This window comes from Tamandua tetradactyla, chromosome 13, assembly GCF_023851605.1.
Source record: "Tamandua tetradactyla isolate mTamTet1 chromosome 13, mTamTet1.pri, whole genome shotgun sequence".
In the NCBI taxonomy this organism is placed as follows: domain Eukaryota; kingdom Metazoa; phylum Chordata; class Mammalia; order Pilosa; family Myrmecophagidae; genus Tamandua; species Tamandua tetradactyla.
The window spans coordinates 53,127,620-53,142,042 of NC_135339.1; the positions used below are offsets into that span (position 1 = coordinate 53,127,620).

The window sequence follows — 14,423 nt, forward strand, 5'->3', positions numbered from 1 at the left end:
CGTTTTCTTCTAAGAATTTTGTGATATTAACTCTTATATTAGGTCTTTGATACACTTTGAATTGATTTTTTAATACAATGAGAGGTGGGTGTCCACATTCATTCTTTGCACGTAGATTTCCAGTTGTCCCAGCCCCATTTCTTGAGAAGACTCTTACTTCCCCAATCACTGGATTTGGCATTCTTCTTGAAAGTCAACTGGCCATATATGTGTAGATTTATCTCCAGACTCTCAATTCTATTCCATTGATCTATATGTCTATCCATAAATCAATACCACACTGTTTTAATCACTATAGCTTTGAAGTAAGTTTTAAAATAAGGGTGTGTGAGTCCTCTAACTTCTTTTCAAGGTTGTTTTGGTTATTCAGGACCCCTTGCCATTCCATATGAATTTGAGGATCAGCTTTTCCATCTCTGCCAAAAGGATGCGGCAGTTCTGATGAGAATTGCATAGAATTTATAGATCACTTTAGGCAGTATTGACATCTTAACAACATTAAGTCTTCCAATCCATAAACACAGAATGTCTTTCCATTTATTTAGGTCATCTTTTAATCTCTTTCAGCAATGTTTTATAGTTTTCAGTGCACAACTCTTTCATCTCCTTGATTAAATTTATTCTTAGGTATCCTTTTCTTTCAGATGCTATTGTGAATGGAATTGTTTTCTTTATTTCCTTTTCAGATTGTTCATTACTGTTATATAGAAACCCAACTGTGACTTCTGCATGTGTTTCTTTTATCCTGTACATTTTCTAAATTCGTTTATTAGTTCTAGTAATTTTCTTGTGGATTCTTTTGGGTCTTTCAGTATATAGAATCATGTCATCTGCGAATAGGGATAATTTGACTTTTTCCTTTCCAGTTCGGATGCCCTGTATTTCTTTTTCTTGCCTGTTTGTTCTGGCTGGAACTTTCAGTATAATGTTGAATAACATAGTTGACAACGGGCATCTGTGTCTTGTATCTGATCTTAGAGGGAAAACTTTCAATCTTTCCTACTAAATATGATAATTACTTTGGGTTTTTCATAAATGCTCTTTATCGTGCTGAGAATGTTCCCTTCTATTTCTAAATTTCTGAGTGTTTTTATCATGAAAGGATGTTGGATTTTGTTAGATGTTTTTTCTTCATTGAGATGATCGTGTGGGTTTTTTTCTCCTTGATTTTATTAGTGTGGTGTGTTACACTGATTTTCTTATGTTGAATCATCCCTGCAATCCTGGAACAGATCCCACTTGGGTAATGGCATATAATCCCTTTAATAATTTTTGGGTTTGATTTAGCAGTATATTGTTGAGGATTTTTTGTATCTATATTAATGTGGGATATTGATCTGTAATTTTCTTTTTTTGTATGTGCTTGCTTTGGCTTCAGGGGAATGCAGGCCTCATAGAATAAGTTAGGAAATGTTACCTCTTCCATTTTTAGAAGAGTTTGAGAAGGATTTGCGTTAAATATTCTTTAATTGTTTGGCAGAATTCAGTAAACGATCTAGTCCTGTACTTTGTTGGAAGGTTTTTAATTCATAACTCAATTTCTACTTGTTAGTAGTCTGATGAGATTTTTAAAATTTTTTTCTTGTGTCAGATTAGGTAATTAGTATATTTCAATGAATTTGTCCGTTAAATACAGTTTTTCTAATTTATTGGCATAAAATTGTCCATGGTACCTTCTTATAATCCTTTTCATTTCTGTAAGGTGTAAGGTCAATCATAATGTCCTCATTTTCATTCTTGATTTTAGTTATTTTTCTCCTCTCTCCTCACCTTGCCCCCCCTCACCCTGTCAGTCTTGCTAAAGATTTGTCAATATTAATAGATCTTGTCAAAGAAACTACTTTTAGTTTTGTTGATTGTCTCTACTGTTTTTCTATTCTTGATTTCATTTATCTCTACTATTTCCTTCCTTCTACTAACTTGAGTTTTAGTTTGCTCTTGTTCTAGTTTCTTGAAGTGTAAAGTTAGATTATTGATAGTGTGGTCTTCTTTTTCTTTTTCTTTTCTTTTTTTTTTTCATGTGCTCCCTATTGTCTTTTTTTTAATCTGAAGATTTTATTGAGATATATTCAAAAGTATACAGTGTCTCACAATATCATCACTTAGTTATGCAATCATCATCGTTTTAGACCATTTTCAATGATCCAATAAGAGAAATAACAGACACAAAAAACAAAAATTCAAAACACCCCATATCCCTTATCCCCCACCCCATTATTGACCCTCTAGTATTGGTGTGGTACACCTGTTACTGTATATGAAAGAATATTAAGGTATTGCTGTTAACTATAATCTGTACCTTGTAATAGGTAATTTCCCCCCATATACCACTCTATTATTAACTCTTTGTATAAGTGTTGTACAACAAAAATCACCTGTAATATGATACTATTACTTATAATCCCAATATCGAACTACCATCACCTTTATCTATTCTAAAACATTTAAGTTGAACCTCGTTAAGAGTTCTGTACATATTAGGTAACCACTCCCCCACCCCCCCTTTTTTTTTTTAGCTTCTGTCTATCTCTCCATACCCTATATTCTACATTTAAGACTGAGTTTACCTATTCTAGTTAGTTCATGTTTCTTCCTTTTTTTAACATATTCATTTAAAGCTGTACGTTTCTCTTTGAGCTCTGCCTTCACTGCATCCCATAAGTTTTGGTATGCTTTTTTGTTTGTTTGTTTGTTTGTTTGCATTCATCCTAAGATATTTACAAGTTTCCCTTGTGGTTTCTTCTTTGATCCATTAGTTGTTTAATAGTGTGTTAATTTCCACATATTTGTAAATATGTGTGTTAATTTCCACATAGATGTAAATATTGTGAGCCATATATTGCAATGCCAAGAATGTTTGTATGTCAAGAATGCTTGCATGTTTTGTTTGTTGTTTACAATAAAAATACATTAAGAAATTTTTATAATTCAGTTTTGAAGAGAATAAATTATTCATTACCATTATATCTCTTCAATATAACTAATTCCTGAGAGATTTCAGAGAGAAATATTTCTGGAGCTTATACTGAACAGTGGCTATTGAGTAGTAGCCTTTTGTTAGATATTCTCCTTCCAGTCCTGGAAATGTCATGGAGTTTTATAGCCATATAATAAGGGTTTCTATTGAGAATTATAGCCTCCTTCCAGCCGGCATCATAGAGGATCTGCAAGTGAGTCGTCTCTCTCTGACAGTATCATGTCTTTCTAAAGTGTGGTGCTCAGACCAAAGCAGCAGTTGAGGTTTGCTCTCACAGCATTTGGTCTGGATTTCTGGGAAGCCTGCAGAGAGACAAAGGATTCTCATTCAGTGCTAGCATCTAGTAACTCAGCTCCTAGTATAACTACGAGGGTATCTCCCTTGAAGCCAGGAGAAAGACCCAATTTTGGAGCTGGTGTTTTCAGTCAAGTAGCTCTCCATCCTCCTTCACACCCACTTTCCTCTCTTTTAGAATATTCTGACATCACCACATGGAGACAGTGTTCTTTTGTTTGACATCTTCTTAGATTTCTCTTAAGCAAAAAAAAAAAAGTTCATGTTTTTGTCGCTTTCCTTAAATATAACATGGCAATTCTGTACCTTTTCCCTTCTGCCCTTCACACCCATTATCTCCGGTTCATCCTGTTTCCTTTCCTATAGCGTGTCACAAATCCTTAGCTTAAATTCATCCTTTTGTCAGTCTCCTTATACTCCTGATTCTTTGAACTAATGTCTTGCTTGCATGTGCTACTATTTGCCTACATCATCCTTACATATTGGCACATACCTTCCTTGTATTTCTGCTGCCAATCCCCCCTCCCCCAGGTGCAATCCCTGACATTTATCTCCATTAAACTTCATCTCTCACTTGGTCTTTTTCTCTAGTTTGTCCATTCTAGCTCCATTATCTGAAATCTTCACTTTTGGCTTCTAGAAATTATAATCTGCCTTACCTGTCCTGGGATGCCTACATTTCCCCCCCACCCCCACTTCCTAACTCACTTAATTAGATTGTTTGTCACCAGAGGTCAGATTGCAGCAAGGACTAGTCTTTGACTGTCCTTAGTATGACCTTTGGCATGTAATTCAAATTGATTCTGACTTTGGCCGGTGCTTCCCTTCTCATTACCATGTCCTTTCAGGTCGAAGAAGGGGAATTCTGTACTTATGAATAGTTTATGGTCTCCCTGGTATCTCCTCTCTGCCAACAAGAATTGTTTAGTCATTACTTTATTTACATAGTGGGGAGTTCAGTTTGTTGACTGATGTCAAAATGACTGTAAACAAATATTTCTCCAACCTTTTATAAACAAAGTAATGTTAGCACTGAGATCACTTTGTTAAAATATGGTTCTTTGTCTATATCATTCTAAATATATTGTTCCTTTTATCCCTCTTCTTATAGTTGTTTTTCCTAAGGCTCCAAGTTTGTTTTCCTTATCCTTAATGGCTACCAGCTTATCAGTAAATTACATGTATTATTTGGCTTCTTTGAGCATGATCATCTCCATTAGGCATGTCAATCTGACTCAAGGTATGTCTCTCTAGGTAGTTTTTATCTCCTGTGCTTGCAAGTTCTTGTAAGATAGAGGGTCAGTTTGGGGATGTGTCTAACCCTGCCAGACTTTAAGGGTATTTGGACTTTAAGGGTAGTGTAGATCAGTAATATGATTTCATTAGATCCATGTCTCCAAAGTGTTGTAGCTTAATGATATTTCAGGTGATTTAAGTGATTAAGAGAGAAACCATATTTTATTTTAAGATTTAAAATAAAATGTATATGGGAAAAATTGAACTAATTTAGATAGTTGATTGAAATATCAATCAATAGTATAGGTAGCATTGGGATATGGCAAAAATCACAACTAGTTTTGGAACACCTGAAGTTTAAGAAACTCTCATTTACCATAAAATTATTTGAGGGAAGAACTTTTTTGTGATTCATTATATTTTCAGTTTTTAATAGGTGGTACATAAATATTAGTAAATGAGTGAATCCAGAATAATTACCGTTCTTTAGTCAGTGACCACCTAAATACCAATATCCATTATGCAGCTGCTTATCTTTTGTTGATTTAAATTGTGAGAGATCCTACCTGACTGTTGCTTTTGGAGAGGTTGTACTAGCCAAGTTGCACTCTGTGTTTTTGCATCATTTTGCCTTAGGATGTGTGTCTTATCTTTTGGGCAAGCCTCTACTGTTCAGATAAATACCTTACATTCAGGCACAGCTTGTGGCTTTGCAGTAATAGTCCCCCTCACCCACTGGAAGGCAGCCCTATAGAAGTTTTTGGGAAATGCCTCTGAAAGAAAGTAACAGTCCAAAAGGCACGTTCTTTGCTTTGCTGGCTTTCCTCAGAGTCTGTTGGCTGGCATTTAATGTGCAGCTCTTAGCAGACCAAATGAAAGTTATTGGAAGACAGACTTATGAAGGGTGGCTTGAAGGAGTGATTAGAATGGTAGCTAACAGCCAGATGTTGATGAGGTTGGCAGAAAAGTGAAAACTGGCCACTGTGCTGTATTAGCTGGCACTACAATATAGGATGTTCATGATATCCCGTGCTTAAGAGGGGGCAGGGTGAATACTGAATTTTAGGAAGATTTCCATAAAAATTCAAGATGTTTTTGCACAAACCAAAAAGTGCTCTCTAAAAATTCCAGGTGAGTAATGGGGAGTATTATGTTCAAAGGAGGAAGGAATGGGTCCCTGGGGCTGAAATCATTAAGATTAACCTTTATAACTGATTTTCAATTAGGGTGCCAAGGCTATGCAATAGGGAAAGAATAGTCTCTTCAACAAATGGTGTTGGGAAAACTGGATATTCACATGCAAAAGAATAAATTCGGGCTTTTACCTCATACCGTACGCAAAAGAGTAACTCAAAATGAACCAGCAACCTAAATATAATACCTAAAACCATAAAACTCTTAGAAGAAAACATAGGAATAAATTTTTATAACCTTTGAATTTTGCAGTGGAGTCTTAGATTGACACCAAAAGCATAAACAACAAAACATTAAAATAGAATAAACTTTTGTGCCTCAAAGATATTATCAAGAAAGTAAAGACAACCTGCAGAATGGGAGAAAATAGGGCCACGGTGGCTCAGCAGGCAAGAATGCTTGCCTGCTATGCCATAGGACCCAGGTTCGATTCCCTGTGCCTGCCCATGTAAAAAAATAAAAAAAAATAAATAAATAAATATATAGAATGGGAGAAAATAGTTGCAAATCATATATTGGATAAGAGTGTAGTATCAAGAATATATAAAGAGGACGGGCAATGGTGACTCAGTGGCAGAGTTCTCACCTGCCATGCCAGAGGCCTGGGTTCAATTCCTGGAGCCTGCCCATGCCAAAAAAAATAAAAGAAAAGAATGTATAAAGAATATATAAAGAGTTCTTAATGATAAAAAGGCAAGCCTATTTTTAAAAAGGGCAAAAAATTTGAATAGACATGTCTCCAAAGAAGACATACAGATAGTCAATGAACACATGAAAAAATGTATTTCCCTAATGCCAACATAATTAGCCATTAGGGAAATACAAATTAAAGCTGCAGTGCAATAGATACCACTTCACACTCATTTGGATGACTATAGTTTTTTTTTTTAAATGGAAAAGAAGTGTTGTTGAGAATATAGAGAAATAGGAATTGTTGTACATTGCTGGTAGAAATGCAAAATGGTGCAGTCACTGTGGAAAACAGTTTGATGGTTACTCAAAAATTTAAACACAGAACCACCGTATGACCCAGCAATGAGGAATTGAAACAGTTACTCAAAAAAACCAAAAACAAAAACATGCAGGTTCATGGCAGTATTACTTACAGTAGCCAAAAGGTAGAAACAACCCAAATGTCCGTTAGTTGATGAGTGGATACAGAATATATGATATATGCAATTTTGCTCAAAACAGACTCTGAAAATTAATGCAATAGAATAGTGTTTAGCCATAAAAAGGAATGAAATACTGTTACATGTTACAGTGTGGATGAACCTCAAAAACATTATGCTGTGTGGAAGAAGCCAGACATAAAAAGTCACATATTGTATGATTTCATTTATATGAAATATTCAAAATTGGTAAATCATAGAGACAGAAGATTATTGGTTGCCAGGGATTAGTGGCTGGGGGAGATGGGAATGGGGAACAATTGTTTAGTGGGTACAGGGTTTCCTTTTGGGGTGAGGAAAATATTTTGGAACTGGACAGAGGTGGTGGTTTCTGTCTAGTACAAAATGTCACTGAATTGTTCACTTTAAAATGGTTAGTTTTTATTTTAAAAAAGAAAGGCTGTATCTCCTTAGGTGCATGACATTTTTGAGTGGGCTGAAGGAAAGGGTAAGGGGAGCATTTAAGGTAAGAATAGAGATCACAATAATACAAAAAAGAAAAAAAATAGAGATCAGTTAAGAATTTGAGTTGGGGGGTAGTTGGAGGAGAGATTGAGGCAATTCATGGGGGCTGTGATCTGTACTTGAATCTCAGAAGAAAGGGAGTACCTCATGGTTCTAAGGCACCTAACTTAATGCTAAAGGTGGTAGAAAACCTGAGTAGCTTTGACTGGGAGAAGAGCATTATGAAAATAAATTATTGAAATATCCACATGTACCTAGAAGGATTGAACCAGGGGCCATCAATACTGAAAGATCCAGGTACAAGGTTAAGATGGTGTGAATTAGAGAAAAAGCAGTAGGAATAAAAACTGACACTTGAGCACCCATGACATGCCAGGCACTGGTCTGGGAGTTTTCTGGTTCAATTCATTTAAATCCTCATTGAAACCTATAAGATAGGAAGTCTCCTTTTCTCCCCATTTATAAATGAGAAAACAGAATGGCTGAGAAATTTGCCTAAGCCTTACCCAGCTACTGATATGGTCCAAATCTGAACCCAAACAGATTGATCCCAGAGCCACTACAATTTAAATTATGATGCAGAGACAATTGTGAGAGATTATTTTTTTAATATGTTTTTTATTTTTTGTGAGAGATATTTTTTAAGCTCACCTACTAACTGAAGAGGGAGAAATAGGAAGGGAAACGAGAGGTACAGTAAAGATGTTTTTCCTGGGTGACCAAGAGGTGGTATAGGCTTGTCAGGTGGGTCTTCCATGTAGAATTGTCTGGCTGGTAGTTGGATCTAAGGACTAAGGTAACACTCTAGGGGAGGCCGGCAGATAGGCTTTCAGAGGGGAAGGAGAACCAGAGAAGTAGTGTCTATTCTATGCTACCTCCATTTTCTCTCATCTCCCCACATTTCCTCCCACACTGCTGCCCTTCAGTGCCCTCTGCAGCCAGAGGAAGCTCGCATTGCTAGGCAGTTAGCTCATCTCAGAAGTCCATGAGTCAGCGTGTGAAGTCACTGCCTTCCCCACCCCCTACATGGGACATGACTCCCAAGGGTGTAAATCTCCCTGGCAACGTGGGACAGAAAGCCTGGGGATAAGCCAGGACCTGACATCAAGAGATCGAGAAAGCCTTCTCAACCAAAAGGGGGAAGAGAGAAATGAGATAAAATAAAGTTTCAATGGCTGAGAGATTTCGAAAGAGTTGGGAGGCTATCCTGGATGTTATTCTTATGCATTGTATAGGTATCCCTTTTTAGTTTATGGTGTATTGGAGTGGCTAGAGGGAAGTACCTGAAACTGTTGCGCTGTTCCAGTAGCCTAGATTCTTGAAAACAATTGTATAAAGATGCAACGTTTACAATGTGACTGTGTGATTGTAAGAACCTTGTGTCTGATGCTCCTTATATTCCAGGGTATGAACAGATAAGTAAAAAATATGGATGAAAATAAATAAATAACTAATGGGGGGGACAAAGGGTAAAATAAATTGGGTAGATGGAAACACTGGTGTTCAATGAGAGGGAGGGGCGGGGGTATCAGTTTTTTTCTTATTTCTTTTTCTGGAGTGAGACGAATGTTCAAAAATGATCATGGTGATGAATATACAGCTATGTGATGATATTGTGACATGTATGGAACAACATGTATGGAATGTTGTTATGTCAAGAATGTATGTATGTATGTTAAGTTTTTACAATAAGAAAAACAAAAAGTCCATGAGTCCTTGTTTCCACGGCCACATTGGGCACAGTGGGTGCTTCTCCTCCAGAATGGCTCTGGAAGTAGATGTGGAAGGGGGCCTGATGATAGACTTTTTACTTCCGTGCTAGTTTGTAGCAATCAAGATGAAAAAATTAATATTGATGAAAATGGTGTTTCTAAGGTTTGAGGGAGGGGATATGGGGGAAAATTGTGGTATCATTTGTCCTGCTTTTGATTCTCATGTCCTACAGCTTTGCTTCATTTAGTTTATAATATGCTCCCTAAAGGACTATGATAAAAGGTTCTTCTGTTGAAGCTTCCAGTCTGAGGGGGTGGGGGTAGAGTGGGGATTAAGGCAATAAAGACCAAAATATTTAAAATCCTCAATTATTTCAATTATTATAGTAACTTCTTAACATCTCCCCTTTTCTCTTCAACCTACTTGCATACAGCGGTGAGATTTTAGTCTTTTGAAAGCCTTCACATTAAAATATTGAAGCCCAAAGCCTCACAGTATTTCCCTTCAGCCCCACCTTTTCAGCCTCAGTGTATCGCTTGCCTGGATCCAGCCAAACCTTTCCCCAAATAAGTGTTCTACCTTTTCCTACTTATGGGCCTTTGTCTTTGCTGGTTCCTCTCTCTGAAATGCTCTTCCTTGTCCTGTGTTGTCAGATGCTGCCCAGCCTTCAGGAGTCAGTTCATGTGCTTTTACATGATTCAATCTCTTGATGCTCCCCCAACACTGTTTGAGGTAGACTCTGTTATGCCATTTTACAGATGAGCAAACTGAAACACAGTGATAGGTGCTAAGGCAAGAATTTGCCGAAGCATACCCAACTAGTAAGTCAAAGAGCTGATTCCAAAGCCATATTCTCAGTTACCATCAGAAGTTAGCTAAGTTCAAAGCATCTGATTAAGACATGTCATTAAGCTATATTGTAGACTGTCAAAAGGAAAAAACAAAACAAACAAACAAAAAAACCAAGAAGATTTGCTAAACCTTTTTCCCCTGTCTTTCCTCTTTGGGTCCAGGTGGAAGTGAAGCCATATGTGCTGGATGATCAGATGTGTGATGAGTGCCAGGGCACACGCTGTGGTGGGAAGTTTGCCCCGTTCTTCTGTGCCAACGTCACCTGTCTGCAGTATTACTGCGAATACTGCTGGGCAAGCATACATTCTCGTGCCGGGCGGGAGTTCCACAAACCACTGGTGAAGGAGGGAGGTGACCGCCCTCGCCACGTCCCGTTCCGCTGGAGCTGAGCCCAGGGCAGACCCAGCCACAAGTACTGGAGTAGAAAACAAGGAGGGAAAAGAGAGGGCACTGCCTCAGGGCTTACAGTGTTCTGGAAATCTGTGCATTCGTTCTTGATTTTTAAAGAAGAAATGGGTCTTTTTATTATTATTATTATTATTATTATTATTATTATTATTTACAGTCATATTACTGAACTCAGTGTCCAGTATAATGCAAAACTGCAGTGTATAACGGTACTGATTTGCACTTTTGATTCACACTTTTGTCTGCTTGGTACTTTAATTTCTTATACCTGACTAGTCACTAGTGACAGTATATAGACGCCATCTCATCAGCAGCCATCAGGTTGTTGTTTGTGATATTTTTGTTTGTTGTGTTGTTGTTGTTCTGATTGATTTTGAACTGGAGCATGCACTTATTTTCAGAAACTTAGAGCGTTGCCCCTAGAAGAAGACTTACCAAAGGTAATATTCGTGAGTAGGTGGCAGATGTAGCAAAAACTTCACAACAATTCAGCAATCATTAGTTGGAGTCATTTAGAGCAAGGATAATCCTTAATGAAAATAAGCCTTTAGTTGCTTTCTATTTTGACTTGTAAGGATACCTCATAAGCTGGATCTTTATTTTTCACTCATGTTTGATTTTTGTTTTGCTGAGGATTTTGGTTAGATCTTTAATGTTAAGTAAATTTATGCTGCAATAGCTTTTGCTGCTATTAAAATGGTATTATTAATACCATAATACTCTATTCAGGCTAAGGTATCAATTTAAAAAGAAACCCAACAACACTCTTTTGTGATTTAGGGATAGAGTCAGCTGCCAGAAGGAGAACAGAATAGACTTAAGAGCGCTTCAATGGAAGGTCAATATTTCTGACTGCATGTTTACTTAATCAGGTTGCTGCATGCAATAAATTTTATATCCAATGTCTAGTATAAAACCTTCCCACAGTGCACAAATTAAGAATCTATATAAGCTATAAAATACTCATGTTTTTAAAAAATATTTTTTCATTCAAGGAATTGGTAGTTGACTGGAAGAAGGCATGCCTCAGTAAATGGAATGCTTCTGAGATGAGGACGAGCCACGACAGAATGACCTATATTACAACCAATAGAAAACCTAGGTATAGAATATTCTTAAAGCAAATTTGTGGATGGTAGATGAAGTACTTTGCGGTGCTCTGTTATATATTGTGCAATTTATTTTATATAGTAAAGTGATTATGTCTAACTGTGATCAAACTTAACTGTTTAAAGCCTCTGTCAGACATTAATAAATTTGACAGTTCATAACTGGTATACTAACTAACACGTGAGCTCTTAGTTACAATCTCCTAGTGCTTGCACCATTTTACATAGCTTCAGACCTTGTCCAGAAAACCAAAGAGCTCATTTTAGCTTATGAACACTAGGAATATATACAATATATAGAGATAAATTGTCAGATTGACAGACTAGGCATATCTCAAGAAAGCTTTGTAATGGTGATGCTAAATAAATGTCTGTATGAAATAAGATGGCCTGGGCAAAGTTGGTTGTCTGGGTGAGAAATTAACTACTTAATTCCCTGGATTTATCCTGTAAAGCTTGAATAGAATTAAGACCTGCTAATACTCCCGCAGACATTTTTTTAGCATTCCCTCTTGGGCTGCATATAGTAATATATAAACACACCCAATGATTGTGAGAATATTTAAATTTTTTAATCTTCTTCCTATGTTTTGGAATTCTGGGGACAATCTGACTGGATATGACACTGAAGAATAGATTTAGGTCACTGTGTTATATGTGCTGTGATGTCCTTGTGCTATCTTTAGTTTTCTTGTTTTTGTTTTTTTTTTCCTCCAGTGTTTAGTTGCAATTACCAGCTCTCAAGCTATAGTATGTTTTCGAAAAGGAAAAACAAAATAGTTTTTTACTGGATTAAAAATGCTTTTTAGAATTCTCCCCTTTTGAGGTTACCGCTGGGCTTTTTTCGTAAATATTGCTTTTTTTCCAGCCCAGGTATGGTTTTATGTTTTTTTCTTTTCCTATGTTTGTGGTTTTTTTCATCTGTACAAGAAATTTTGTTATGCACTACTAGTTTTTGTATTCTAGAGTTTTCAAAAGTTGGCTGGAGATTTTTTGTTTGTTTTTAAGGAAAAAGGCATGCTTTCTGACTGACATGATCTTTTGCAATACCTCAATTTTGAAATATAGGAAAGAAAATGATATTTTCTAAGTAAGTTTATTCAGAAAAATATATATTAATTTAATTCTGCAAGAAAAAAATGATTTAACAGATGGGTAACTTTATTTTTTTCATGCTTATTTGTGTTTTTTGAAAATGAAGAAGTTAGAGCTTTATAACTATAATATTAAAGATCATATCTAACTTACAGAAATCTACCTAATTATGTGAAAGAAGCAAAACTTTTTGAAGAAGCACCCCTCTTTCATGTACTAAAATAACACTGAGAGGTTAAAAAAAAAAAAGAAAGCTGGAAGATTGTATAACATAAAGCAAAATGAAAATGAAAAAACATTGTTATGAAAATAGGTTTCAAAAAATGAACTCCATTTGGTGCTGAAAGTTGTGAATAGATGGTGGAAACTACTTTCCCTTAATTTGTATATTTATAATCAAGCGTTGATTGTGCACGACTGACCAGGATTGTGAAAGAGTTCTTCTGTTTGTATTTTTTTAAAGAGAACTTTTTTAGTTTATTAAATTATAACATGTTCCCTTTTGTTTTGTAAATAAATGTGCCCCCAAGTTGTTAATGTTATATTAAAAGAGAGGGTCCTTCAAAAAAATTATTTTTTAAAACACAGAGGTGTTCTGACCTGCATCTTGACTGGGAAGCCCCTGGGTAACACAGGTCCTGTTGTGGCCTTTCCTTGGTGTGACACTTGAACTAGTCGATTTTTTGAAGGCTATAACCTAACCTCGACTATTTGTTGTTATGTGCAATACTGTTTGTACTGTTTGTATAAAAAATAGAAAAAAAAAGAAAAGAAAAAAGGCATAAATCTTTATTGCAGATTTATTTTCATTGCAAACTTTAGACATTGTGATTCACTGAAATCATTTTTCTACTGTCAAATATGTACCTTTTCTTCATGCTGGTATTTTTTCAATAGTAATGTAGCCTTTGTACTGAGACAAATTTTCATTGTTATTTTTAGAAAGATTTTTTGCTAAGAAAAAATTTAAACATATTTACATATTTTTCATTTTATTTCGTATTTTCTTTAAGGAGTGCTTTCTCAATCATTAATAGAATTGTTTCTGGGAGGGACTTTCATATCTGGTCAATGTCATAATATTATTTTGTATTTTTACTTGGAATAAATTAATTTTATGATGCTAATTCTTTAAAAGTTTATTTTTTTTCATTTTCAGTTATTTTTGAAGCTAAAACCTTTGTAATATTGTTACTAAAGTGTCTAGTTTTTTGAAATGCAAAGCTTTATGTATTAACTTGCTGATGTGGTTTACAATAGTGTGACAATGATGAAAATGGTTGGTTATGTAAAGTGATTGGAAAATGTAATGGGTAATTGGGTAATAAAATGACAGAATGAAGCAGAACATGTGAGATTTTGACAAGCCTTTTCCTTTATTACAGTGGTTCAGTGTATGGATAGGGATGTCACAGTACAGTTCTCTAGGGATGTCACAGTGGATTTATACAGCACCAGGTGTAGCCAGGTCTTTGGCCCTGATATTGAAGTCAACCTTACTGAAACACCACCAGGTTTAAAACCTGGGCAGGTCAACAGAAAGTTTCATTGCTTTTTTCTCCTCTAACTCTTCATTATCTCCTTTGCGTGTGCGCATCTGTGTGAGTGTGTATATCTGTGTATGACTCTGCCACAACTGTTGAGCATGTGCAAGATGATGCCTTTCCTCAGGCCAAGTCTTTTACATGCATGTACAGTGCTCACATTTAAGAGTCAAAGGAGATTGCTGAGAGGACACTGCCTTCTGTGTAGTTTAGACTTCCTTTGCAGTGTTTCACCCATGTTACCTTCAAGTGAGGCTAGCTTGGCAGTACGGAGGAAGCACACTCAGATGTCACCACTGTATATGGACAGTTTCAAGCTTCACTCATATTCTTGGCCTGCTCCCTCTTATGGTGTCCCTTGTTT

The 14,423-nt window shown here is 36.1% G+C and overlaps 1 protein-coding gene across 13 annotated transcripts in view; it reads left to right on the plus strand.

Annotated features, from left to right (window-relative positions):
- Positions 1 to 14,423, plus strand: part of CPEB3 (cytoplasmic polyadenylation element binding protein 3) — a 304,384-nt gene that overhangs the window by 241,026 nt on the left and 48,935 nt on the right. For 8 of the 13 annotated variants that reach the window (XM_077125436.1, XM_077125434.1, XM_077125439.1 and 5 more), the window contains 2 exons: positions 10,065 to 10,196; positions 11,307 to 11,413. The exons of 1 other annotated variant lie outside the window; for it this stretch is intronic. In XM_077125436.1, the coding sequence (XP_076981551.1) occupies positions 10,065 to 10,196; positions 11,307 to 11,413 (239 nt within the window). Of the gene's footprint in view, positions 1 to 10,064; positions 11,423 to 14,423 lie in introns of those variants that run through there. 4 more of the 13 variants (XM_077125443.1, XM_077125444.1, XM_077125446.1 and 1 more) reach the window with 1 other exon arrangement.